We start from the raw sequence: 24,065 nt of genomic DNA, 5'->3' as shown, positions 1-24,065 counted from the left end.
ACTAATCAGTGAGAGAGTCTGGACTCTCACTTGGGTCTGCTGACTCTGTCACCTAAGCTCTGAAAGGGGGCCATCTAATGTTGGGCGAACCACATAACCTCTGTAAACCTCAGTTTCCCCATTTGAAAGCTAGGTGATTTCTGAGGTCTTTTAAAATCCCAGAATAGATCGGTCCTGTTAATTAAAACAAACCTCTTCTTTACTCAGAGTTCGCCTCAGTCGGTGAAGATGTTTTCTCTGCTTTGTAGAGAACAAAGCAGTTATGGCCTCCTCATTTTCTGGTCTCACGATCACTTGTGCGGATTAGCTTCCTCTCCGTGTCCACCCTTCTCCCACACGGAACATATTGCCGGGTCGTGGCTCGGATCGAAGTCCAGGCTCAAAGCATCAGCTGTACAGTTGACTTTTTAATGATTAAAGGAATCCCGTTAAACATATCCTTTCTCTCTCACAATTTATAAAACCCCCTACAGCTTAAGTTAATGTTTGAATAATTCCCATATCAATGACTTGGTCCTGCCTTCTATTGAGCAAATACTCGTACATATCTTTAGGTTCAAAAAATGTACACATAATTAGCGACTCACCAGGCTAATCACCACACTTACCCTTCCTCACCCACCCGGAACCAGATGCACCTGCTAGCTGGAGTTCAGGTTTTCGCAAAAGACATTTCAAGTCAGATATCAGTTCCTCTTGTGTTTGTGGGTTTCTGTCTGCCTGGCATGGAGATGTCTGAATCTGGAGCGCTTTTAATTGAAGAGGTTTTGGCAATTAAAAACCATATTGATATATCTTTATCAATAATGTAACTGGCTCTGTTCGCTGAAGATTAGGTAGTTTACAAAAGTCTCTTCTTTCAGAGAAACTTAGAAAAAAAGTAAGTACGTGCCCCCACACAAAGCAATAGAAGGGAGATAGTGGAGAAGAGGATTCTTCCCCAACTTAGCAGCGGGATGAGCATGGTCAGGAAAGAGATTGGTATCAGCCTTCGATGTTGCCACAAAACACAAATCCACGTGTTCCAGGCGGGAGGAACTAATCAGCCTCAGTCTCTGTGCCTGGAATGGGGATCTTACATATGCAGATTTGTAAGATCTGGCCATTAAGCCAGTACCCTCTGACATGGGTGATAGAACAACATAGTACATACCTTCACTTTGAATAATCAGAACCTTCCTCTAAAATAAAACCAACAAATCACGTGAATGTAAATTCGTTCTTCAATTGTTCAGCCCTGACCTCCCGCGCCCCCTTCTCACCCCCAGCTACGCCCTGTCCTGTGAGATTGAAGCGGCGCCCGACACCAGCGCCACCTCGCCCAAGCCTCGGAAGAGCATGGTGAAGAGGCTCAGCCTGTGAGTGTCACTCGGGGGCCCCGGGGGCCTCAGGGGGGTCCTGTCAGAGTTGGGGAGAGGAAGTGTATTCAACACAGCCCCCCTGAGCCAGGGGAAAAGTGAAGGACAATTTACTTACTTGTTAAATAGCTTCTCTCTTTGCCATGAAAATCCATTCTTTCTTTCCCACTGTGCTGTCTGGTGTGAACCACCATCACCTCTTGCCTACAGCAATCTAGCAGCACCTTCCTAGCTTCCCGCCCACCCCTCTCCCAGCAGTCCTTCTCCATGGAGTCTGGTGGCCTCCTAACATGTACACCAGATTGTATCACTTCCTTGCTGAAAAAGCTCCAGTGGTTTTATTTTAAGATAGCACCCGAACTCCTTATTCTAGTTTACTAGGCCCTGCACCATCTTCCCCAGCCTTCTTGACCACGGTCCCCTCACCCATCACTCCTCCTTATTCACCCGTCTCCCCACCACCCCGAAACCACAGCAGGCTCTCTCGGGGCCTTTGCGGTAGCTGTTCCTTTGGCCTGGAGTGCCCGTTGTCCGTGGTCAACATTGGCAAAATGTAACCTCGTGAGACAGCGCCTCCCTAACGCGGCTGTCTACCCCCATCACTGCCAATCACACTGGCTCGTTCTTCCGTGGATGTCAGCCACCTGAAAGAGGAACCTTGTCCCCAGTGTTCGCGGCTGTCGGCTCAGCTCGGTGCCGGGCAGAGGACAGGCCCTCTGGAGCTCTCTTGGCACACCTGTCTCCTCTTGAGGAAAATCCAGAGTCCCAGCAGTGGCCCTCAGGAGGCTTCAGGGTCCACAGTGCCTCCCCAGCCCTGACCTCCTGTCTCGTACCCATGTCTCCTCCTCTGTCCTGCTCACTCTACTCCTCATTCTCCAGCCGCCCAGGCCTCCCTCTCCTTTGAGGACATACACCTGTGTCTCATCTTTTTGGTGGCACACCTGCTTTGGCCAGGGGAAAGCATGGACAGTGACTGGAATATTGGACAGTTTTTTCATGGCAGAGTGGGCTTGGGAGGCACGCTCAGCAGACACATGTCAGCCCACCCAGTTACTTACTGTGTGAGTTTCTGCTCTGTGGTTTGTGAGATGGGGATAAAAGTGACCCCTCTGTGGGCTGCTGCTGGACTGGCGGGGTCGTGACGCCCCAAACAGCGCCTCGCTCTCTGTGGAAAGCTACCGCTACTGTTTATGGAACAACTCTCTGTTACTACTTTTTGAATCTGTTTTTTTTGTGGGGGGGGGGTGAGGGTCAGGATTCTGAGTGTTTTTATGAGTTTTTGATACTTCCCTGCACTGTCTCTCCACCTACGTCAGTGAGTCACTCTAAGGCAGGGGATGGTACATGAAGTTGGATATTGCCATTTCCCCAGTGTAGCATACAAAGGCCCTTTCTGGGTGTGGACGGCGTGATCTCCCACTCTCGGCAGCTGCTCAGGCTTCTTTCTATCTGATCTCTGCCGGGCGATGTGAGGCATTTGAGGGTTAGGTTGGAGCATGTGATTTTACAGAAAGCATTGTTAAGGTAGTCCTGATGCCTTGCCCGACCTCTCTCTCTACTTCAGTGTCTACCTGGGCCCTCCTGAGGGCCAGCTTTATGAACTTTTGGATTCCCCTCTGTGGAATCTTCCATAGTATCTTGCTATCTTTTCATTGCTGCAGTTATGGGGGAGAACAAGCTCTCTTTTGCGAAAACCCAAAGGCCTGACCACGCCTGGGCAAAGGCCTGACTGGGCGGCCAGTCAGGTTGACACCTGCACTTGGAGTCGGGCTCCCTGACCGGGGCGTGCAGGGACGCAGGACCTCTTGGTGAGCCTCTCGGCATCACGAAGCACTGGGGGTTTCTGGGCCATAGGAACCCTGGGGGAAGGGGTGCCTTGTTTGAAGGTTGGAGATGCCTAGTATTGGATTAGAATTAACCTTTACAAAGTAGAACGATCTCATTAAATCGCCCAGCTGGAAAAACCTTTAGTCTTTGAACGAAGTCATTCTAAGCCACAGACTCAGACAACGGGCTGAAGGCCCACATTGGAAGGTCTACCTTGTAGTCCACGGAGGCGCGAGACAGTAGCGTTATTTTCCTTCTGTGAATTGTGATCAGAGTTTAGCCCTTCCCACTCTAGCCCAGTAGTACTTGGGCGTCCAACGAAGGAGGTGACCTGGAAAACGGGGCAGGAGGGGTGGAGAGGAGGCAGAAAAAGTAGGCTTCAGGTCTTGGAATTTGAGCTTATGATTCCTAAAATACTTAATAGAAGTCAACGTCATCCTTATTGTTTCTGTTACTGTTATTTTATACAGTCAGTGCTTGTTTGGGAACGTGCCATTCCTTCTTGCTTCTTATTCCTCCCCTCCTTTTACCACTTCTTCCCGTGTTGTCTGTTCCTGGGGAACCCTGTCGGCCTTTGTCTGCGACAGTATTTCGCTCTCACTCTTGGAATTAAATCACATGGGTATAGAATTCAAGAATGGCTGTTATTTTTACTCAGCACTTGAAGGCGTTGTTCCATGTTTTCTGACTTCTGTGGTCGCTTTTAAGATGTCTGCTAACTGTTTAATTACTGTTCCTTTGTATTATTGCCCCATCCTGTTGCTTTTAAGAATTTCTTCTGTCTTTTATATGTTATTATACAGTTTAAGCGGGGGTTAAATCTTATTTATCCCATTCTAGATGTGGTTCCTGGATCTGAGGATTCATGTGGGTTGTTTGTTCTGGCACCTTCTCAGCCACCATCTCTTCAGATGTGGTCCCTCTTCCATTCTCTGAACTGGCTCCTGCCAGGATGCGGGCATTTCTTACTCTGTCCTCTGTGTCTGTTAACCTGTCTTATTTTCCGTGTCTCTCATTTTGATGCTGATTTCTAAGGATTTTCTTCAGATCTGTCATCTCGTGCATACTTTTTCTCTTCAACACTTATTTAATCCTTGCACTGAGTCTTTAATTTAAATCCCTGCAATTTGTTTACTCTAGAAGTGGTATTTTTTTCAAATTGCATTTGCCAGAGTATCTTGCTCTTAACACCTGTTTTCAATTTCTTTTCTTATATCTTTAATACTTTTAAAATATACTTATTTTATAGGGTGGCCCATGGTAGATGCTCAGATATTTGTCAGATGAATGAATAAATTATTAGGGTGGTTTTTTTTTGACAGTTCTTATATCTGAAGTCCTCAGGAGTCTGAACCTGCTGTGTGTTATGCTTGTTGACTCTCTCTTTGGGTAGGATATTTTCTTGTGTGCATTTTATACTTTTGTATTGTCAGCTTATTTTTATCAGGGTATTCTCTGCAGCCTAAGTTGAAGGTTTATTTCTCCAGAATGGTTTTGTTTAAGAAAAATCTAGTTTCCTCAGAAGTATCACTGGCCTGGAGTTCCTAGACCATGTGGGTAGCAAAGCTGAGTGAGGTGCTGGCTGAGACTGCACGTGATTTCTGGAGAGACACTTTTCTTCACCGAGGCTCACGCAAGGACAGAAGCTGCCCTACTGTCTTCCTGTGCCAACAGGAAGATGCTTTTCTAGCCCATCTTCTTACCGAGGGTACAGCCCTTTGAGGGTCCTGGCTCCACGCAAGGGGTCTCAGTTCCAACTCTCTTACTTATGCAGACAGCAGCCCTCATCTTTGGGGCCTGTGTGTTAAAATCTATGTCCCTAGTTTGCCAAGATTGGCACCTCCCACTCCCCATCCAGAGCAGCTGCAGAATTGGCCCACGTGCTTCTGGTTTTCGGTTTTCTTTTCCTTTCTGGCCTGGAGGGGTTTTCCTTACTATTTTGCCCAACTTTAAAAAGATTTTTTAATGTTTCTTACCTAGTTGTTGATAGTGAAGAGGCTGCGGTTACTGCAGTGCACCAGACGGTAGAAAGCAGGACCTCCCCTGTGCGGTTTCTTGTCCAGCTCAGTGCCAGTCTTCCTCAGCCTCATGAAGTTCATTTCATGACAAGCTCATTTTCTGATCCTGCCCAACGGGTCCACAGACTGCTGAAAAAATGGAGAACCCTTGACCTAGAAAGACTTCAGATTAGCACGGCCCTTTATTCCGCTAAGCACCCTGGGTGTTCTTTGAGGTTGGAAATAATCTACTGGGACAAGATGTTTACTGTGATCTGTTAGAAACTTTGTAGCAAATGTTCTCCTAAACTAACAATGACGGGGAGCACAGGATTGAGACAACATCAAGGACTTAATTAACACAAAAATGCCGGGTCCAGCAGAAGTAAGGCCTGCTTGAGTGTGGTTGGTAGGGGAATAATATGGGTGTGATAATTTATAGTTTTAATTTGAACACGTCACCGAAAATGTCCTATGGTGTTCTTGAGTGTGCTATTGTTATGTTACAGAATGACATGCTTATGGTTTTGTCATAAACAAGGGGCGTTCTTTGTGCGGACCCTGCATTTGCTCGGTCACGGATTCCAGACTTGTAAGAGCCGGAACGCCTGGCCTTGTGCTCTCTGCAGGCTGTTTCTGGGGTCGGACATTATCACCAGTAGCACTCCCACCAAGGAGCAGCCCAAGTCCACTGCCAGTGGGAGCTCTGGCGAAAGCATGGACTCTGTCAGCGTGTCGTCCTGCGAGTCGAACCACTCAGAGGCTGAGGAGGGCTCCATCACGCCCATGGACACGCCCGATGAGCCTCAGAAAAAGGTACCCAGTCCCGCTCCCTAATTCCTAACTCAGACACGGGGAATGCCTGCTGTCAAGTTTATCACTGCACAGGAGTTTGAAAGCCATGTATTTAGGAGGTGCCAAGAGCCAAGGTCTGTCTGGGGACTCGTTCCTCACAGATTCAGGTCTGAAAGCAGCAGGCATGTGGGTCCACCCCTCTGGCTTCTGCAGGGTCGCCCCACACCCACACCCACACCCACACCCACAGGCAGCTGAAGGAGTGTAACCTGTAAAGTGAGCTGCACTTTGTCCAGGAGATGTAAGGTTTCCTTCAAAGGGCCAGAAAAGTCAAGAGACAGAGATGTGTCCTCTTCTTGATGCCATAGCTTGTCTCCGTCAGGCTTTTATTGCAACGATGTTGTGTAGCAAAGCGCTTCAAACTCAGCACTTAAACCAGACACCGCTCATTCTCTGTCGTGCACTGCAGGCTGGTTCCTTTGGGTTGGGCCGGGCCTGCCCTGTCTGCCTTCTATTCTTTTTGGAGTGAGGGCTCCCCGAGGCATGTTCTTAGCGTGCTAAGGCAGGTGAACAGAGGGCAGCTCCAACCCTATGCACACAGGAAGCCTTCACCTGGGTCATACCTGCAACATTTTATTGGCCAAAGGAAATCATGTGGCCAAATCCCCACAAATAAAAGAGGCAGGGAACTATATTCCCCTGGCCGTGGGGGGAACTGTGGGATCACAGGGCAAAGGGCATGGTTGCAGAGGAGGGGAAGGAGTTGGTAACAGTGATACAATCTACCACGTCCCCCAGGAGGAAAGTGATGAGAGGTGAAAAAGAATCCCCACAGAGTTTCCATTTTCCACACTGCAAAAGTCATTGCAAAGGAGGCAAAAGGCCCATCCTCGTCTTCTGTGCACGTCTGCTTCGGTTGTTAGTCACTGAGCTAGGATCAAAGACAGCGACCTTGATGTGACTAAAATTTGCAGCATTTGGGGAGGTTTGGGCCACCAAACGTGCTGTGTAAGTGACTTCTGGCCCTTCGGTTGTGCTCAGGCCGGAGAGGTAGAGTGTTGGTGACAATTCCTTCATGTTGTTTATACCATTTTGCTAGGGGTCTGCACGGTTTCCCGTCCTGTTACAGCCACAGCAGCAATTGGGGGTCCTCAGGTGGCCTCGTCACGCAGCAGCCAGGGCAGGAAGGCCACCCTGCCCAGGACCCTCAGACTGAGAAGAGCCAGGCCACCCCAGCTGCATTCCTCGCCTTTGTGTTTTGAAACCCAGGGAACATTTTCCTAATTTTAGGGAAAATCTCTGCAAACACCTATAGCTATTTTCTCAGGTGTTTCCCTAAGCCAGGGGTGTGGTCGTTCTCCGTGACCTTGACATGAATCACTGAATCTGTCAAAATGCCAGGTCTCCCTATTCACCTTCTGACAGACAGGCCCTTACGCTTCCCTCCCCAGATCGTGATTTCCAAACACCTATCCTCCTACTTGCTTCTCGGAGGAAATTCTCATTAAGAATTTGGGGGTTCCTCAGGCAGTCTGTGTAGAGCTGCTGTCTCCCAGCTTTATCGTCAAGGCTTTATCTTAAGTAATTATAAGTGTCGTTAAAATTGGGGGAAATCTAATGAAGGAAAATGGATTTATATGAAAGAGAAAGAAGGCGACCAGTAGCTGGGACACGGACCCCCTTGTGGTGGATGCCCATCGAGGTGCACGGGCAGGCAGGGCGACCGTCAGCCCATCGGCTGCCAGCCACCCACCCACCATCAGCCAGTCAGCCGCCACTGGGTTCCCTTGGGAACAGGAGGGGGAAATGTAACTAAACCATGTATGGCAGAGCCCCGGGTACTGACTCCTGCATCTCAGAGCTGACGTGTCAGCTTGCTGGGCTCCAGTTAAACCAGTCACGATTGTGCCATAGGAAGACGTTTGTAGGAAACACAGTGGAGTAGACTCCATTCTACTTGGAAGCCAGGCGATCCAAAAACTAAATTTCCGCTCTCCGTTTCCATTGGAAAGTCAGGCTGATATGAAGGAAATGAATGTTATTTATTTTTTAAACGACTTCCCGATGATTTGATAGGATTAAGTGGTATAATTGGCTTGACTCCTGAGAAATTATTGGTCATTTTCTGCAACACTAACTGATATTTAAAATGATTCAATTTAAACATTGACTTTTTGGAACACCACTGACTGAGTTGGGAGCATCCTACATCTTTGATAGTTGGTATTGCACATAGAAAACTCTGTAGTTCATTGGAAAGCACATTTAGGTAGCACCTCACTCCTTAATTACCCTTGGTGTGACTGACAACTGGAAGCAAATGCGGAAAGTGCTAGAGCTGCTCACAGGCTGCGTTCCCTTGGGCAAGTCGCCGTTCTGACTCTTCCCCCATCTGCACAATGCTCTGCGTTTTGTTCTCCAGCTAGAGGAGAGTTCATCACAGCCCCACAGTGATAAGTGTCACCGAGGTAATGGGGAACAGTGTTCGTTCAAGTTCATTCACGTTACCATCAGCCGTAGGCCGGGCCTTGGCTACGCCCTTGCTCTGTGCACTGGCCACAGGAGCCGGGGAACGGGGGAGCATGTCCAGGTGGCACTGCCGACAGTCTCCTCTCTGGCCTCGGGACCCTCAGCAGTGGAAAGGGAGTGGGCCGCTGGCCTCCTGGGGCCTTTTCAGGACCAATATTTCACACAGGGCTGTATATTGTGGCCTGCCTTAGAATGTTCTAAAAATGTCAACCTTTCTCGCCTGCTACAAAGTCTGATTGGGAAGTGGGATCAAGATAGAAATGCTGCCTGTGGGATCTCAGGCACCGTTCCCACCCAAGGCAAGTGGGACCAGATAAACCGTCTGTAAGGCTTTCTTTCCTCCTGCCCTGGAAGCTTCCGGGCTTCCTTTGGGAGCCCATGTTGCCTCTAGTTTCTGGTATCTGCTGCCATCTGCTGGTTCACTCCCCTCAGAGCAGCTAATAACAGGACAGCAGAGAACCCCCTCCCTCACAGAGAAGTAGGGTGATTGGGTCCAGTACTGAGTCCCTGATTGGCGTCTGCACTGGGGCTGCCCACCTGAGACGAGATGCATGTGTGCGGTGGGCTGCCTGGAGGAACCCACTGAAATGCGGTCGTCTCAGCGGCTCTGCTTTGAGAATTCTGACCCACGCTGTTGGCCGAGATTCTAACAGTTCCGTGTTCCTCTGGGGTGTGCTCACTTTGCAGCTCTCCGAGTCGTCCTCTTCGTGCTCCTCTATCCATTCCATGGACACCAACTCCTCAGGGATGTCGTCCTTAGCCAACCCCCTGTCCTCCCCGCCGCCCTGCAACAACAACCCCAAAGTCCACAAGCGCTCCGTCTCCGTGACTTCCATTACCTCGACAGTGCCGCCTCCCGTTTACAACCAGCAGCTGGAAGACTCCTGCATCATCCGCATCAGCGTGGAGGACAACAACGGCAACATGTACAAGAGCATCATGGTGAGGCGCTGAGACCGGCCAGGGACACGCACCCTGTTGGCGTATGTGCGCGCTCACGCTCAAAGAGTGTGTGCCAGACCACACGTCCCCGGATCTCCCTGGGCACGCACCAATGATGCACGCACACAAATGCCTGCTCACCAGCAGTGCTTGTAGGATACACTCTTCACATCTCTGGGTCCGTGTCCCCCTTGTCAAAACTGTCCACCTGGACGGCCGTATAACGGATTCCAAGGGGGATGCCCCTGCTGCACCCCCTCTCGGGGGTCGTCCTGTGGAGTTCCCTGTCTGGGTTTATAAACAAATGGCCACACACTCTTAGCAATGTCTCTGGTGGAGAATTTTTTCTTTTAAGTCATTTGGAATCCAACTTAGTAAATTGGATGATCAGGCTGGAAATATAGTTTGAGTCCACAAGGACCTACCGTATTTTGCCATGTATAATGCACAGTTTTTTTGCCTAAGTTTTTGAGGGAAAAATAAGGATGCGCAATATACATGAGTAGTATTAATTCCATATCTACATAAATGTTTTTAATTCTTTTATTTATGCTTATGCATTAAAGGTATAACTTTAGAAAGCAATAATGATGTCCATATGCAAAACTATACCCTGGAATATGATAATTGGTTTTGCTTCTAAATATAAATAAATCAAAAATTGAATTAAAGCAAAAGATTTTTTCCTGAAAGCTTGGGCCCCAAACGTGGGCGCGCACTATACGTGGGAGTGCATCATACGTGGCAAGATACGGTGTGTGTACAAACAGATGAGACTGGGCTCTTTGAGCTTTTCATAAAAACTGTGCTTTCGAGCACAGTCCCACGAGTTTCGGATAGCGGCAGTCTTTTGGAGCACAGAGCTCTCCCCGTGTGTGCATGCATGTAAGGTCTGGTGTGTTTATCACAAGAAGGCACATTTTAGCTTACAGGACATACTGCATATTGAAAAGCATGTTCTGCTTGGCGGTACAGTCCCACAGTAACCTACATCTCATCTCCATCACTCACCTTCTTTGCGGGCACTCTGAGGGCTTCTGAGCTCAGCTCAGAATACGACACAGTGATGTGGAGGTGACTACCTTTTAACTTTCTGAAGAAAAGCTTTACTAAAACATGCATCAAACCCACTAAATATTTCTTAAACTTGGTGGTGTACTAGTCATTGGATGAGAATTTGGGGGTAGGCAGGTAAATGAGACATTTCTGTCTTTGAAGAACTTAGCAAAAGAGAGATTATAAAGCATTATTCAGAATGTTGTAAATACTCTAGTAAAGATCAGACCAGACAGTGAAGGGCCTAAGGCCCGCGTGAAAGAGTTTGTGTGAGTCCCACTGGCCATAGGGTCTTTTCGAAGGCTTTTAAGATACAATTGGATTTATTCATTAGACAAGGACCGAGAACTGTGGCGTCTAGGGGCTGGAGTACAGGGGCTGGGCTGGGGGCAGGGAAGCACATTAGGAAGCTGCTGTCACGTTCTGTATGGGAGATGGTGAGGGTTTGGCTGATGGTCTTGTGACTGGAGACCATAGGGTTTAAAGAAGATTTTTATCAGGTGTAATTGTAGAATCCGTTCATCCGGTTATCAGTGTTTGGTTACTGTTGTTGGGGACGAGGAAAGGGGGGACTCGGGGCTGTCCAGGGCAGCTTGGCGATGCTGGCCCCACCAAGTGAGATAGGACCTGCTGGAGGAGGAGGTGTGGGGCTTTGAAATTGGGGGTACCGGTAAGATACCCACATGGCATCGTCTAGTAGATGATCAGAAATACGGGTTGGAACTAGAGTCGAATCCTGGGAGCCATGCAGCCTCACCTGGGTGGTTACGCTCTTGGGGGGATGGGTGTAGGCTGAGACAGAACTCCCCGGTAGTGGGGGCGGGGCTGATCAAGGAGGACAAGGTCATCGTGTTGTTTCTGTGTTTGCACATGGCTTATTCAGGTGGGCCCTCTGACACGTGCCTGCCAGAGGAGGAAGTGTCACGTATGTGACTCTAGGGTGACTCTGAACTAAGAGGAACTAACTGATTCATGCAACGGTCAACGTGGGCGAGTCTCTGACACATCATGGAGAGGCCAAAGAAAGGAGGCACAGACGATTACGTCCTGTGGGAGCCTGTTCATTCAGAAACAGGCTAAACCGACCTGGGCCGTTAGAAAACTAACCTCAGGGAAGGGGCGCAGGGAATTGTTTCATTTCCTGCTTGAGGTGCGTGAAGGCGACACCCGAGCGTCATCGATGCCACCCCACTCGGTGGAGTTGTTGCCACATGCGGTGGTTACGCATTTGAGAAGCAGGCGGTCCGAATCACGATGTCTGTAACTGTGAAACATGCACCAGATTTTGAAGGCTCAGTACCAAAAAAGAACGTACAATATCTCATTAGTAGTTTTCATATCGATTGCATGCTGAAATAATTTGGATACATTGGATTAAATAACATATTGTTAAAATTATATTTTTTACAACACTTGTGTAATGTGGCTACTAGACGTTTAAAATTACGAACGAGGCTCACATTACACGTGTCTGCCCAGCGGGGCTGGTGCAGCGTATCAACACACCGCTGCGTGATCGCTCGAGATGGCCCCCTCTGTGGCTTTCGTGGCACTCAGCCCTGGGCACTGAAGGAAAGCCCCTGGCTCTCCCGTCCTCGTTTGGACACAGCGGGGAAGGTGGAGGTAAGAAGAAGATGAGGGTAGCCTGGCTTTCTCCTTCAGTAGGTTTCATTAACCATCTTAGCCCCATGTGCCGCCCCCCCCACCCGGAGTGGTGTCCTTTCTCCTTTGGTTTCATGCTCCTCGTCCACTTGCATTCAGCTGTGGGAGTATTTTCCGTAAACCACCAAACGACATGTTCCCTCCTTTAAAATTTTGTGTGCCCTTATTTCTCCCTTGTACGTGGCTATGCCAGATGTTTTAGTAACGGACAGATGTGCAAGGTCTTTTTTTGCCCGCAGGGACCCGTTGCAATGCACGTTGTTTACTGAATCACAAAAACCAGCTGCTGCTCCCAACCGGAGGGAGACAGCTGGGCCTCGCTGTCCCTGGGTCCCAGTGACGCCATTCTCTGGGGAACTTCAGCTTCTCTGTCTTCTCTTTGTTTTTGTGGTTGTCTCTCCTTTTACTGCCTGGTGAGAACAGCTTTCATTTCTGAGTAAGAATAACTTGTGTTTTCGTTTTCTGCCTTTCATATTTAAGGGAATCGCGTGGTGTACATGTGAGCCTCTGTCCTGAGCACCCTGCCGACATGTGGCTCATGGGCAGGGTGAAGAGGAGAGAGTCAGGATTGGTGGTGAGGGGAAACATACTTTTTCAAAAAAGATTTATACTTTTAAACATTTAGAAGCTGATTTTTATTGACGCATAACTTACAAACAACTACATACAGAGATCTTGTGCTTAGGTCTTTGGGTTTTAGTAACTTTACTTCTACCTCTGCCTCTGCCTCTTCTTGTCTCTGTCTGCGTCTGCATTTATATATGTGACCATCACCCCAAGTCTCGATAAAGAAACTTCTTGCGTCCTTCCAAAAATTCCTTTGTGCCTCTTCCCGTCAATGCAATCCCCTCTTAACCTGGTCAAGGTAAAGGCTAATTAAAGTCAGCTTCCTAACACCACAGGTTAGTTCGGCCTGTTTTTAAAAGAATTGACTCCTGCAGCATGTAATCTTTTGCATCTGGCTTCTTTGGCTCAAATCCACATTGAATCTCATGTGTTAGAGACTCGTCCCCAGTACTGCGTGTATCAGGGCTTCATCGCCCTGAATCGGCCAATTAGTGTTCTGTGGGGAACGTACTATAATTCCTTTACCCACTCCCTCTTCTCCTGTCGGTGGAGATTCAGGTTGGCTCCAGCCTTTAGCTATTAGGAATTAACCTGCTAGGAGCCTTCGTGTGCGAGTTCTCTTGCGGATACTTGTTTTCATTTCTCTCGGCAGTACCTGGGTGTAGGATTGCTGGGTCATGGGGTCACTGTGTTTATTTGAAATGGTCAGCGTGCAGAACAGGCCATTTCTGACCCCCAGGTAGTAGCCAGTGCCATAGCCGCAGCTCAGCAGGTAAGGATAACTTTGGTCCCAGACTGAAAATGCTGCACATTTTTCATACAGTATCTCTCACTGGAACCTCAGCCAGGGTGAGGGAGACACGCAAGGCATGCCTTCTCGGTAGTTTAGTGGGGAAGACAATGTGGCTCTGGGTCAGTAGGCGACTGGCAGTAGGTGACCCATCACCCTTTGACTGCTGAGGCCGTGTCTCCTGGGAGGCACAAGACGGCAAGGATAAGAGGGCCAGGAGACCTCTCTGGGGAAAGATGCAGCTACACGTGTTGCCCCTCTTCCCTGCCTTGCAGTTGACGAGCCAGGACAAAACCCCCGCCGTGGTCCAGAGGGCGATGCTGAAGCACAACCTGGACTCGGACCCAGCCGAGGAGTACGAGCTGGTGCAGGTCATCTCGGAGGACAAAGGTGGGTGCACGCCTTCTCGCCTCCCCACGCAGGTCTCCCTGGCTTTAAAAGACAGAAAATGGGTGCAGTGCCTTCTTTTTACATGGAATCAAGTGGGGGTTTTAACTGTGCAAAGGCAGAGCTGTCTGGGGCCACGCCATTGCTGCACTTGTAGAATTAAGTGTCTCAGGCTGCTTCCCACCCCGATAACCCTTCTTATGTCTACGCTTTGCTGAGAAGGCCTGCTGCCCGCTTGTTGTAAACTTCTCTCCGGGTGTGAGGTCTTTCCCTGAGTCAGGGTTGGTGGGGGCTGGGGGTCCTGCTGGGTGTTTGCAGGGGGCCAGGCACCTCCTCTACCCCATGATGCATGTGCAAGCCGGGTGTACACCCGAGCTGCAGCTGTTCATTTCCATTGTTGCAGTCTGCGACGCCTGAGGGGCTGGCAAGCTTGCCTTCCATTGCGTCTTTGTTCACGATCGGTCTTCAAGTAGCGGAATCTGCTAACCCCGGGATGGGGAGGGGTCTTTAGGTCACACTTCGTGAGGCAGGGAACTGGTGACCTGTGAAATGCTTCCTATGCCTAGAACCCATTCCTCAAAGAAATGCCTTTTATGGAAACACTGGGCAAATAATCACCCCAATGTGCCTATTTGCTCATCTGAATTGAGCTTGTATTTGCTGAGAGGAGAGAAGCTGGGACACAGCTCCTCCACACCGTCACATCACAGAAAGGGACTCAGTCAGAATGGGACTCATTTCCCAGGACAGAAGGACCCCAGTGGAGAGCAGCCAGACTTAGTGGTACCTTTCCCCAGGATGAAAGACCGTAGCCTCCGAGAAAGTTCTTTGTCAACTGCTTCTTGGAAATTTTCTCATTCATCCAGCTGAGCCCTAGCTTGCAGGGCACACCTTTCTCAGTCGTGAGCTATATACTTTGATGTTTCAGTTAAAATTCTAAGCCTAAAGTGAGGTCTCCTGAGTTTTACCACGTTGCCAACAAAAACACTCAGGTGAGGCTGGCGGATCTGAAGACCTAGGAAGCCTGAGATGCGGCCGGGCCAGCTTTGTTTGCCACAGCGTGGTCCTGGGTGGGCTGCCTGGCCTCCCTGGCCTCAGTGCTTGGGTAGTTGAATGGGAATGTTGGGCGGGAGATGGAGGCACTTTATGCGAGGTGTTCTTCCCGAGTCGCTGAGAACCTGACTGCATCGGTCTTGCAGTCCGAGCTCGGTGTCTGAAGTTAATGCGGGTTGAGTTCCCCCAGTTCTGCCATCAGGTGCCCCATGCGTGGCCTCCCCCTCCACTGCCACAGAGCTGAACTTGCAGTTTACCCTTCGTAGTCCCTGTTTGGGTGTTTAGATTCCCATGGCCCCTGGGTGCATATACCTTCTTTTAAAAATGAGAATGAGTTAAAATAACTTCGCTTGATCACTTCGTATCACACCTGGAGTACTCCTTGCTCAGAAGTTGCAGCTATGGACCTGGGAATCATCGGAGACACAGCTGTTCAAATGTGAACAGATACGCACTGTCTCAAAGGGATGCTGTTTCATATGAAATGCAAGCTCTTGATGAAGCAGGGCCTCAGAAGGAATAAAATACTGGGTGGATTAGGGATTACCTCAAAAACATTTCTATATTCCAAGCAAAGAGTTCTGGAAAACACTGTAGATGTTCTACTCCCCACCCCCCATGTCAGTGGACCCTCGCAGTCTCAGAAAAGCTGCATTTCGGAGTAGGAAATAGACTAGGGAGGAAGGAGACCTAGGTTCTTGTCCCATTCTTTCATAGCTGGCTGTGATCTTGGCAATGTCATGTAAATTCGCTCGGGCTCTGCCTCCTACAGAACTCCTTTCCAGTTAAAGCATTCTGCATGTGAACGTTTATTTGCACTTCGTCTTTCTAAGTTGGGATCGGAGAAGTTGTAGGAACCTGTTTTGGGGGGGGCAGTGGTTGGTCACTCTCTGGTTCCTTTCACATTCCAGGGACTGGGCGGGGGACCACAGTCCCAGCCTCGTCCCTGGGCAGACGTTCCCCCTGCCGCTCGCCATGCTGGGCTGACCCGCACACGCTGACCGCTTCTCTGCGCTCATCTTTTCTAGAGCTCGTGATCCCAGACTCGGCAAATGTCTTTTACGCCATGAACAGCCAGGTGAACTTTGACTTCATTTTACGCAAAAAGAACGCCACGGAAGACCAAGTGAAACTGCGCAGCCGGACCAGCCTGACCTTGCCCAGGACAGCTAAGCGGGGCTGCTGGAGCAACAGACACAGCAAAATCACCCTCTGAAGGGAGGACCAACGGCCCCTTGCGTGCCCACGGCGGCAGAGGGGGGCTGAGGACAGGCCGTGGGGACTGCAACTACCGTCCAGTGTTAGAGGGTCATCAGTGACGTCAGCAGGTACTTATTGAGTACCTGTGGTGTGCAAGGCCCTGTGGGGAGATTGGAGGCGAGTCTGCTGTGAAAAGGGTGAACGATTCACTGATTCTCCTCGACCTATCTGAGACTGAAATGCAAAAATTATCCACATTTATAAATATATATTACACATATTTGGTATGTATGTGTACATATAAAATATATGAGAGACTTGGATATTCTGGATTATGGAAAAAACAAGTTTGCACAATGGCCTGGGAAGTTGAGGTCACTTTTTACAGGGAGATAGAAGGAACTGAGAGCCTGGTTTCCTACCTGCCAAGTAAGTGGATCCAGTCCTGGGAAACAGAATGTCCTTTGTGCCAGTATTATGCGAAGTCCAAACTGTTTCTATTAAGGGAGAGGACGAATTTCTCAGTCAAGTGCCACCAGAGGGGAACAGCTGCAGAGGCGGGAAGTGCCACAGGCTCCATGAAAGGCCACTGTGGAAAGGGCTTGGATGAGCCCATGGCTTCTTGCCTCTGTCCGCACCCCAGCCTCCGGCTGCCCCAGGGAGGCAGGGAGGAGGCTCGTAGGCCCAGCCGACCCCCCTGTCCAGCCGTCTGACACTTCTGGAGCCAATGCGGGCCCGTCCTGATGTGTGGCAGCTGCCCTGTGTTTCTGTTCCCCCCTAACAGGCATATCACAGTCGTTACTGCGCCAATAGCCATGTTCTCGGGTAACGTACCCTTTTCTGATTGCTTTTTGCATGTAAAACTCCACGTCTGGAGTCTTTTGCCACCTGGATCGTAGCAGCTCTATATTATGTGCAATTTGTTCCTCAGGTGTAGAAAGTCCTACTGCAATCTACTCGTATGTGATCACTTTGAGCCTGTGAAAGATTTCTAAGCAGTGACTGCTCCGTTAACAGCCCCTCGGAAGACGCTGCCTGCTGACAGCAAAGTCCTGTTTTACGTACTAACTTTTGTAGCATTTCCGCGCCTCCTCATGGGGAGAGAAAGGGGGCTGCATTTCTGGAGAGGCCCGTTTTCCCAGATGGATTCAGTACCATTTTTTTTTTCAGGTCCCCACACTTGCTCTCACAGTGTCACTGTTCCGTGACTTTTTCCCTCTAGTAACAGCATCACCCTCCCCCTTCCAAATCTGAGCTGTGCTGGGGTTTGACCTAAAAAGCCATATGTAGGAGGTTGACATGTGTAAGAAGCACTTTCAGAATGTTGCCCTTTTTAAGAAAAAAACATTCTCAAAATACCAGTTTTTATTCCAAAAATAAAGAACAAAACCACATATGAAGTGTAGATTGTAACATGGCGCTTTTTTTCCCCTCCCAATCCTGTAAGACAGCTCCCAAAGGCTATGTGGGGTTTATGTGATGTGAGGAGCTAGATGAGATCTGGGAGAAACACCAGGGAGAGTTGAGGGGTTTGTGGCAGGCGACCAAAGAACGAGCCGGGAAGCCTTCACATTTCCTCTCGGTCTTCCTTCGAGATCCGTCTGTGCGTCGCCAAGGCCCATGGGACACAGCTAGTCGAAAAGCACTTTCTTCTGTTTGCAAGGCCTGTCCATTCTAGCTTCTGTGCCCCGAGGAGAGGTGGCCGGGGTGCTAGGCGTCATGGACACTGAAGTAAATGTAGCCTCAGCCCGAATTCCATGGTTTGGAGGTCAGAAAGGAAGTAGAGAACTGTCGGCCTGGTTGAGAGCGTAGCCACGGCGACCTACCTGTGCCCATGTGCTCGCCCTGTGTATTTATACTGTACATGTAGAGTCTAGATTTATATACTGCAATGTACAAATACATATATTTTCCTTTTTTAAAGACAATGGACATTCCAAGTAGATACAACGTAGCCTCGTTTATTTAATGCCACTTTAAAAGACTTCCTTGTGTCTCCTGGTGGGCAGCCGGGAGCCTCCAGCTGCTCGCATGCTTGTCTTTCTGCGTCTCCATCACCTGTTTACTTTTGGGTTAAACTAATAAACTGGTTGGGACTTGGGTGGCACATGCTGCCGACCCCAAAGGGACTGTATCTGGAGTATTAATCAGGTGGGCTCTGGGTTCCCAACGTGTTTGATAAACACTTCGGACACCCGCTCTGGCCCAGCTGGTGGGAGCAGAGGGCACACCAGTGGCAGAGTTGGGGGAGGGACCCTCTCCATGGGCAAGTGTCAAAATCAGACTTGGGGAAAGAACAACATCGTCAGGACACTGCCGTCCGATGCCTGGCTGCCAGGCCGCTCTCGTTGGGAGCCGTGTGGTAGGGGATACTTTTTATGACACTGAACTTGAAGTCAGGATCCAAGGTGGCACTTTGCCTATTTTCCGACAGCCTTTCGCCCAGTCTGCACCTGCTACCGTCTGCATGAGTCTCGAAACCCGGAGGGCTCTAGGGAAGGAGGTCTTCCCAATGGGCAGTCACGCCGGGGTCCTCCTCACTCACCAGCGGCACAGTATTGTCATTCATCATATTATTTCCAGAAAGTTCCCAGAATTATTTTCCAAGGGATTCCTAAATGGCTCCAAATCATCAAATGTTCTGGCTCCTTGTGATATTTTGGAGAGAGACAACTAGGTCTTTTAATAATGGATGGAATGGGATGGGGCAGGGAAAAAAAGGGTTTTCTATCTCTGGTGCTTTTTCAAGATCATTCTAGAAAACTGGTTCTATCGTTTTGCCTCTGTCTAAACCCTGGACTTGGCAACTTTTTGCCTAAAGGAATTAGGTCTCAAAATTTCCTCTTTTGGAGCCCTCTCAAATTTGCCGTGCCGCGGAGGACCACTAGGAGGCACGCAGAATTGCTCCGTGCTCTCTCTGACTCCCTGGTGCCGAGAAGGTTCCCTGATGCCGCGGGTTACAGCCTGTATCCGAATTCCACTGTGAGAAAGTATTCCCACTGTGTTTAGCATTGCCAGTTCCCCGAGAGTCGCCCCCTTACGTGAAACACTTCTGGAAGGGACGGATTAGGCTAGGCTGAAGCAATAACCCATGAAATCTCAGTAACTTAACACAGTTTTATTTTCCATCACGTCATAGTGTAACGCAGGCCAGGCCGTGCTCCTCAGTGACTTTCCTCTAACGGTAGTTCAGGGACCCGGGCAGCTGTCAGTTCGGCTGCATCGGGTTCTTCAGGTCACAGCGACAGCAGAGAGAACATAGAACTGTTCCCGACTGCCTTAGACCACAGTGGCAATGTCACTTCCATTCACAGACCTTGGGCCACTCCGCGGCCCCCATCTGAGTGCAGGGGAGGCGGGGATGTGTGGGCAACACCCAGAGTAGTCGCCGAGCATTGCTGTCTCTGCCCGAGAGGACTGCCGTCTCCTGGGCAGAGAGCGTGGGTTCGTTCCCCTTTCCCCAGTCATCAAAAAAAGGGTTTGGGGGAGACAGCCACTTGTATTCACACCATCTGGTTAGATGGTTCTTTAGATGCTCCAAGGAGCGTGAGTCCATCTCACGGATGAGGAAGCAGGGCCATGAAAATCAGGGTTATGTTGTGAGTCCATTCCTGATCCCTGAACTCCGCAGGCCCACGTGGTGGGGTGGGTGCGGGGGCGGGGGGGGGGGGTCGCCTCCTGTGGAAAGTGCCGATGTGGGAGGAGTTGAAGGAGGTGTGTGGCTGGGGCTCAGCTGCGTCTGTCAGAGGGAGCTGGGACCGCCCTGCCCAGCCTCTCTGGAAGCCAGCCATCCAGAGGCAGGTACTTTATCACAGGCTCCTCCGAAGATACCGTGTTGTTCCCACCATTGATTGATCCCAAAGCTACACTTCGTGTTACAGTTCCAATTTCTTACATAAGGGATACCAGAAAAATCAAGTGAAAAAATAAAGGCAGGGAGTGATTTAAACTGTTTCTGGATTGCTCCAGGCATAAAGAATATATCAAGGCACCAGTTGCAAAATGGGAGAAGCGTCCTAAATGAGACTGTTAGCTTTCCCCAGACACCCATTTCTGGTCCTTGTTTACACAACATCTGACACCCAAGCCTCCAGCAAACCGTCATCTGAGAGCAGGTCTGAGCAGCTGAACAGTCAATACATGAGATGTCTTAGGTGGGAAGTAAACAGGGGCTGGGGCAGCGAGCGAGCTCCTTTATATTGATGTATCAGGCTGTGTGTGTGAGAGAGAGACAGACGGACATTCAGAGAGTCAGACAGAGATAGAAACTTTAGATGTTAGTGAGAAATCAGGAAACGGGACGCACTGTCCACTGGAAGCTTTGCATGGATGGTTTGGTGTCCCTGGGACCTGACTTACTACCTTAGCTAAGTCACTGAGCTATTGCCTCACCTGAAAAGTGGGAGTTGGTGAGGGTTCCTACCTGTGGAGGTTCACGTAGGATTAAATGGCACAACGCCCAGGAGAGAAGAAAGCGCTTGGCGCACACAGGAACAGTCAGCTGCCATTACTCCAGGGAGGCCCCTGGCCTAAGGGAGTTGTGTCTTCTCGGGAGCCCTCCCACCACCTTCCCAGGTGGAGTAGCCACACGCGGCAGCTATGACATGCTTAGAGGCGAGACATCAGGTGTGCGAACAGCAGCACCCTGGGAAAAGTCCAGCTTGCAGCTGCTCTGGGGAAACACTGACTCTCGGGGTTGGAGGGCAGCCAGGGCTGCTCCAGCTTGTTCCATCTCCGCAGGCCAGAGAGGCTCCCAGAGACGGGACCTTGGGCCCACACGGCCCTGATGGTGCACCAGGCGGGCTGCGGGCTCTTCAGGGGGGGGCGCGCAGTGGCCAGCTTTAACAGAGAGGCCAGCTCATGGGATGCTGCCCTGGTGAGCGCCATGTCCCTCTCGGAGCCAGAGCTCTGTCACCACAGAGTCAGCAGTGATTCCCATGAAGGTCCCACCTTCTTGAACTCCCTCTGTAATGGGGAGGGACAATCCTCTCCCCAGAAGGCACTCCCCTCTCCCAGGTGCCCCCTCCTGTGTCCACCTGGACCCCGTGTCTCCTGGTGAAAGGGGGCTCTGCTGGAGACCATTCAGATGCGCGACCGTGCATTGCTGCTGGTCCACAGGCACCAGGGGCTCTACACCTCCCACCCGTCCCTCTGCAGGCCGTCTAGCCGAGCCACACCCTGACCTCTCCCACGGCTGCAGTTTGCGTGGATAAAGCAGCCACTTTGAGGACCAGGCATTGCCAGTGCCTTCGAAGCCTCTCTAGTTCTGCTGTTTTCCCCTCTGGTCCCTCCCTCCTTTTCTGGCCTTGCTTTCTCTGCAAAGGGGCCTGGCTCTGTCCCTTCTCCCCAGTCCTTGCACTTCTGTCCTGAGCTCTGTGTGCTGTACCCTGAGCCACCTCTTCCCTCTTGCCTGCATTTCCCTCAGGCCTGCGCCCCTCCTCTGGCCCGACACTCAGCTCAGTGCGGGCCCTCCCTGTGCTCAGTGTACACAATTGCACCCCCGTCAAGCCTCCACAGTTTGTGCTGCCAGTTTTCAAAGCAGCTGAAACCCCCCGGGTCACGTCATCAACCCCTGGGCATCGCAGCTCCTGTCTCGGGCCTTCCCCAAACTGCAAGTCTCTTCCGGAAGAGGACACTTTGTCACATTGTATTCTAAACTTCTCTGAAGAACAGAGACAGAGGGCTTTCTGCTGCACTCTGCAGGCCGTATTCCCTCGTGAGCAAGAACTCAAGTGTCTGTCCAGCCTCCCCTACAGCTGGAAATGCTCAGGGGAGCCCCCCTGGGTCCAGGGTGGGGGACCAGGAAGCTTGCGCTCTGCAAGCCCCAGAATTGCTCAGACATGGAGCTTTTATTAAAACGCCCATTCTAGAGGCAGCCAAGCTGAAGAAACCACAGGGAGGGCCCATACAAATAAACTCAGCAAATTAAAAGTAAAGAGAAACGAGTGCTCAGAGGCAGCTCTTCAATCTTTCCACCCCCCTCGGGGGCAGACGGGAGGATGGCTTTGGGCTGGGAGCAGCCCAGCTGGTGTTGCAGGAACATCCGGAGCAAGATCATCTCAATGTTAACACATCCAAAGCGGGGGAAGGGGAAGAAAACACCCAGGTCGCTTCAGGTCAACTCACAGAGCAGACGGGACGGTCATCCTGCTCTACCACACGATGATGGAGCAACGCCCCCACTTGCCTGGGACTCTCATTCAGAGTCGAATGATTCTGTGAGTAAATTCTTTCTGAAAGGGCCCCCAAACTCTTCACGCTGTGATTCAAGCCGTGGCCTCCTGTTCTGGGCTGGAGTGGGCACCACCGTCCCGGTCATCTGTCGTGACACAGTGCACCACCCCCACGTCCCATTTCTCTCTTTCCGGAGCCACCCAGAAGGGACATGCAGGCCCGCACTGGCGAGATACTTAGTCCTTGTCTCGGCTGCCTGGCACTGGCTGTCCCCACCCCCTCACAAGGAGGGCATCTCCCAGGCTACTGCTGTCCCCTCCTGGCCCTCCTGCCTCGGCCACATTCAATCAGAACGTCCCGGGGAGGAAGCTTCTCTCTGAAATAATAAACATCCCCACGGAACATACAATATAGTGTGGCGATTGTTTCCTGGGCTGCCCGTTCTCAGTTCCCTGACTTTGTGACTGACTTACCCACGTCGTGCCATTTTCTGATCGAACGACCAGCCTCATTGTAACTGTCACTTTTGTGTTACTCACTCATCTCCTCAGTGAATTCATCCCTTGTTGGCCACAGAGACCCTTCTGGATCATTTCTCTCCCCTGTGCTCACTTGGTGAGAAAGTCTCACGCACATTGCAGACACCTCGCCTTTACTTGACAGTTCCTCGTGGCAGGGATTTATTCCAACCTTAAGTGAAAAGATTCCCAAGTGTGGAGCGAATGGGAGCGTTTCTTCTTTCCGACACTGCGTTTCACTGGAAACTGGACACCGCCCCTCTATCTGTCAGGAAACCAAAGACCGGGGACCTGACCCAGGAACAGCGGCCTCTGCGTTTGTGGCCAGACAGCCGGCCATCAGCATCGGGTCTCAGTCTTGTTTCTTGTCATCCACCCCAACACATAGCTGCCTCTCAGTCCTGCCCAGGTTCCCGTCCCCACCGCAGGGCCGGCGGCAGCCCCACACCATCCCAGTGCCTGGGAAGCATTCCCACCCACACTGCCCAGCCCTCCTGCCTCATCTGAACTCCCAGTCATGCCCCTGCCCCCCGACCAACACAAATGTCACCTCCCGGTGAAGTGGCCTCACCAGTCCTCCTTAGCAGAACCTGGTATTCTGGGGTCCTATGGGCCCAGAGTGTTCCAGCCTCTGAGACAAAGCCACCTGCTTGTGCGGCTGCTCCACTGGACCACGGAGGCCACAGCAGGAGGGCCCTTTCCTAGTCCTGTGCGCATCTGAGTGCCCGGCACTGCGCCTACAACAGGGCTGTGCTCAGGCCTGGTGTTTGAAATTTGGGGGAAGCGTGATCTGAAGTTCAAGGCATTTTGCTAAGGCTAGCATGGATTCTCCTTTTTTTTTTTTTTTGCCCCAGGATAAAGCTCTTTGGCTTTGGTCAAGCATCATAATACCTTCTGATAAATGGATGGACTGACCTATAGCACAAAAATGCAAGGCGGACTCTCAACACCCGCCCCTGTGGACTCCTGAATTGTTTTCTGTAGCCTAGAATCTTTTCCAGCTGACCGCCTCCACCCAGCCCTCTAAGACAACCTGCACTGGACAGGAAGGTCGGCGACCGCCCCCTCTCAGGTGTCGTGGGGCCACGCAGCAGGGAAGGGTATCTCTGGCCTGCGGATCTTTGCTCCGGAGCAGACCCGGAAACCCCGACCACAGCCACTGCTCAGTGTTGGAGGAACATATGAACAGTCACAGCATCGAGCCAAATTT

At 50.7% G+C, this 24,065-nt stretch overlaps 1 protein-coding gene across 2 annotated transcripts in view; it reads left to right on the top strand.

The window, feature by feature from the left end:
* Positions 1 to 16,891, top strand: part of RGL1 (ral guanine nucleotide dissociation stimulator like 1) — a 225,283-nt gene extending 208,392 nt beyond the window's left edge. For both annotated transcript variants that reach the window (XM_024552741.3, XM_053915560.2), the window contains 5 exons: positions 1,269 to 1,358; positions 5,812 to 5,998; positions 9,194 to 9,448; positions 13,799 to 13,913; positions 15,992 to 16,891. In XM_024552741.3, coding sequence (XP_024408509.2) covers positions 1,269 to 1,358; positions 5,812 to 5,998; positions 9,194 to 9,448; positions 13,799 to 13,913; positions 15,992 to 16,179 — 835 coding nt within the window. In that variant the 3' untranslated portion in view covers positions 16,180 to 16,891. The remainder of the gene's footprint in view (positions 1 to 1,268; positions 1,359 to 5,811; positions 5,999 to 9,193; positions 9,449 to 13,798; positions 13,914 to 15,991) is intronic.
* The last annotated feature ends 7,174 nt before the right edge of the window (positions 16,892 to 24,065 follow it).

The sequence above is a fragment of the Desmodus rotundus genome, chromosome 12 (assembly GCF_022682495.2).
Source record: "Desmodus rotundus isolate HL8 chromosome 12, HLdesRot8A.1, whole genome shotgun sequence".
Taxonomy (NCBI): domain Eukaryota; kingdom Metazoa; phylum Chordata; class Mammalia; order Chiroptera; family Phyllostomidae; genus Desmodus; species Desmodus rotundus.
The sequence above is the reverse complement of the archived record's forward strand: the minus strand, read 5'-3'. Positions and strand labels throughout refer to the sequence as shown.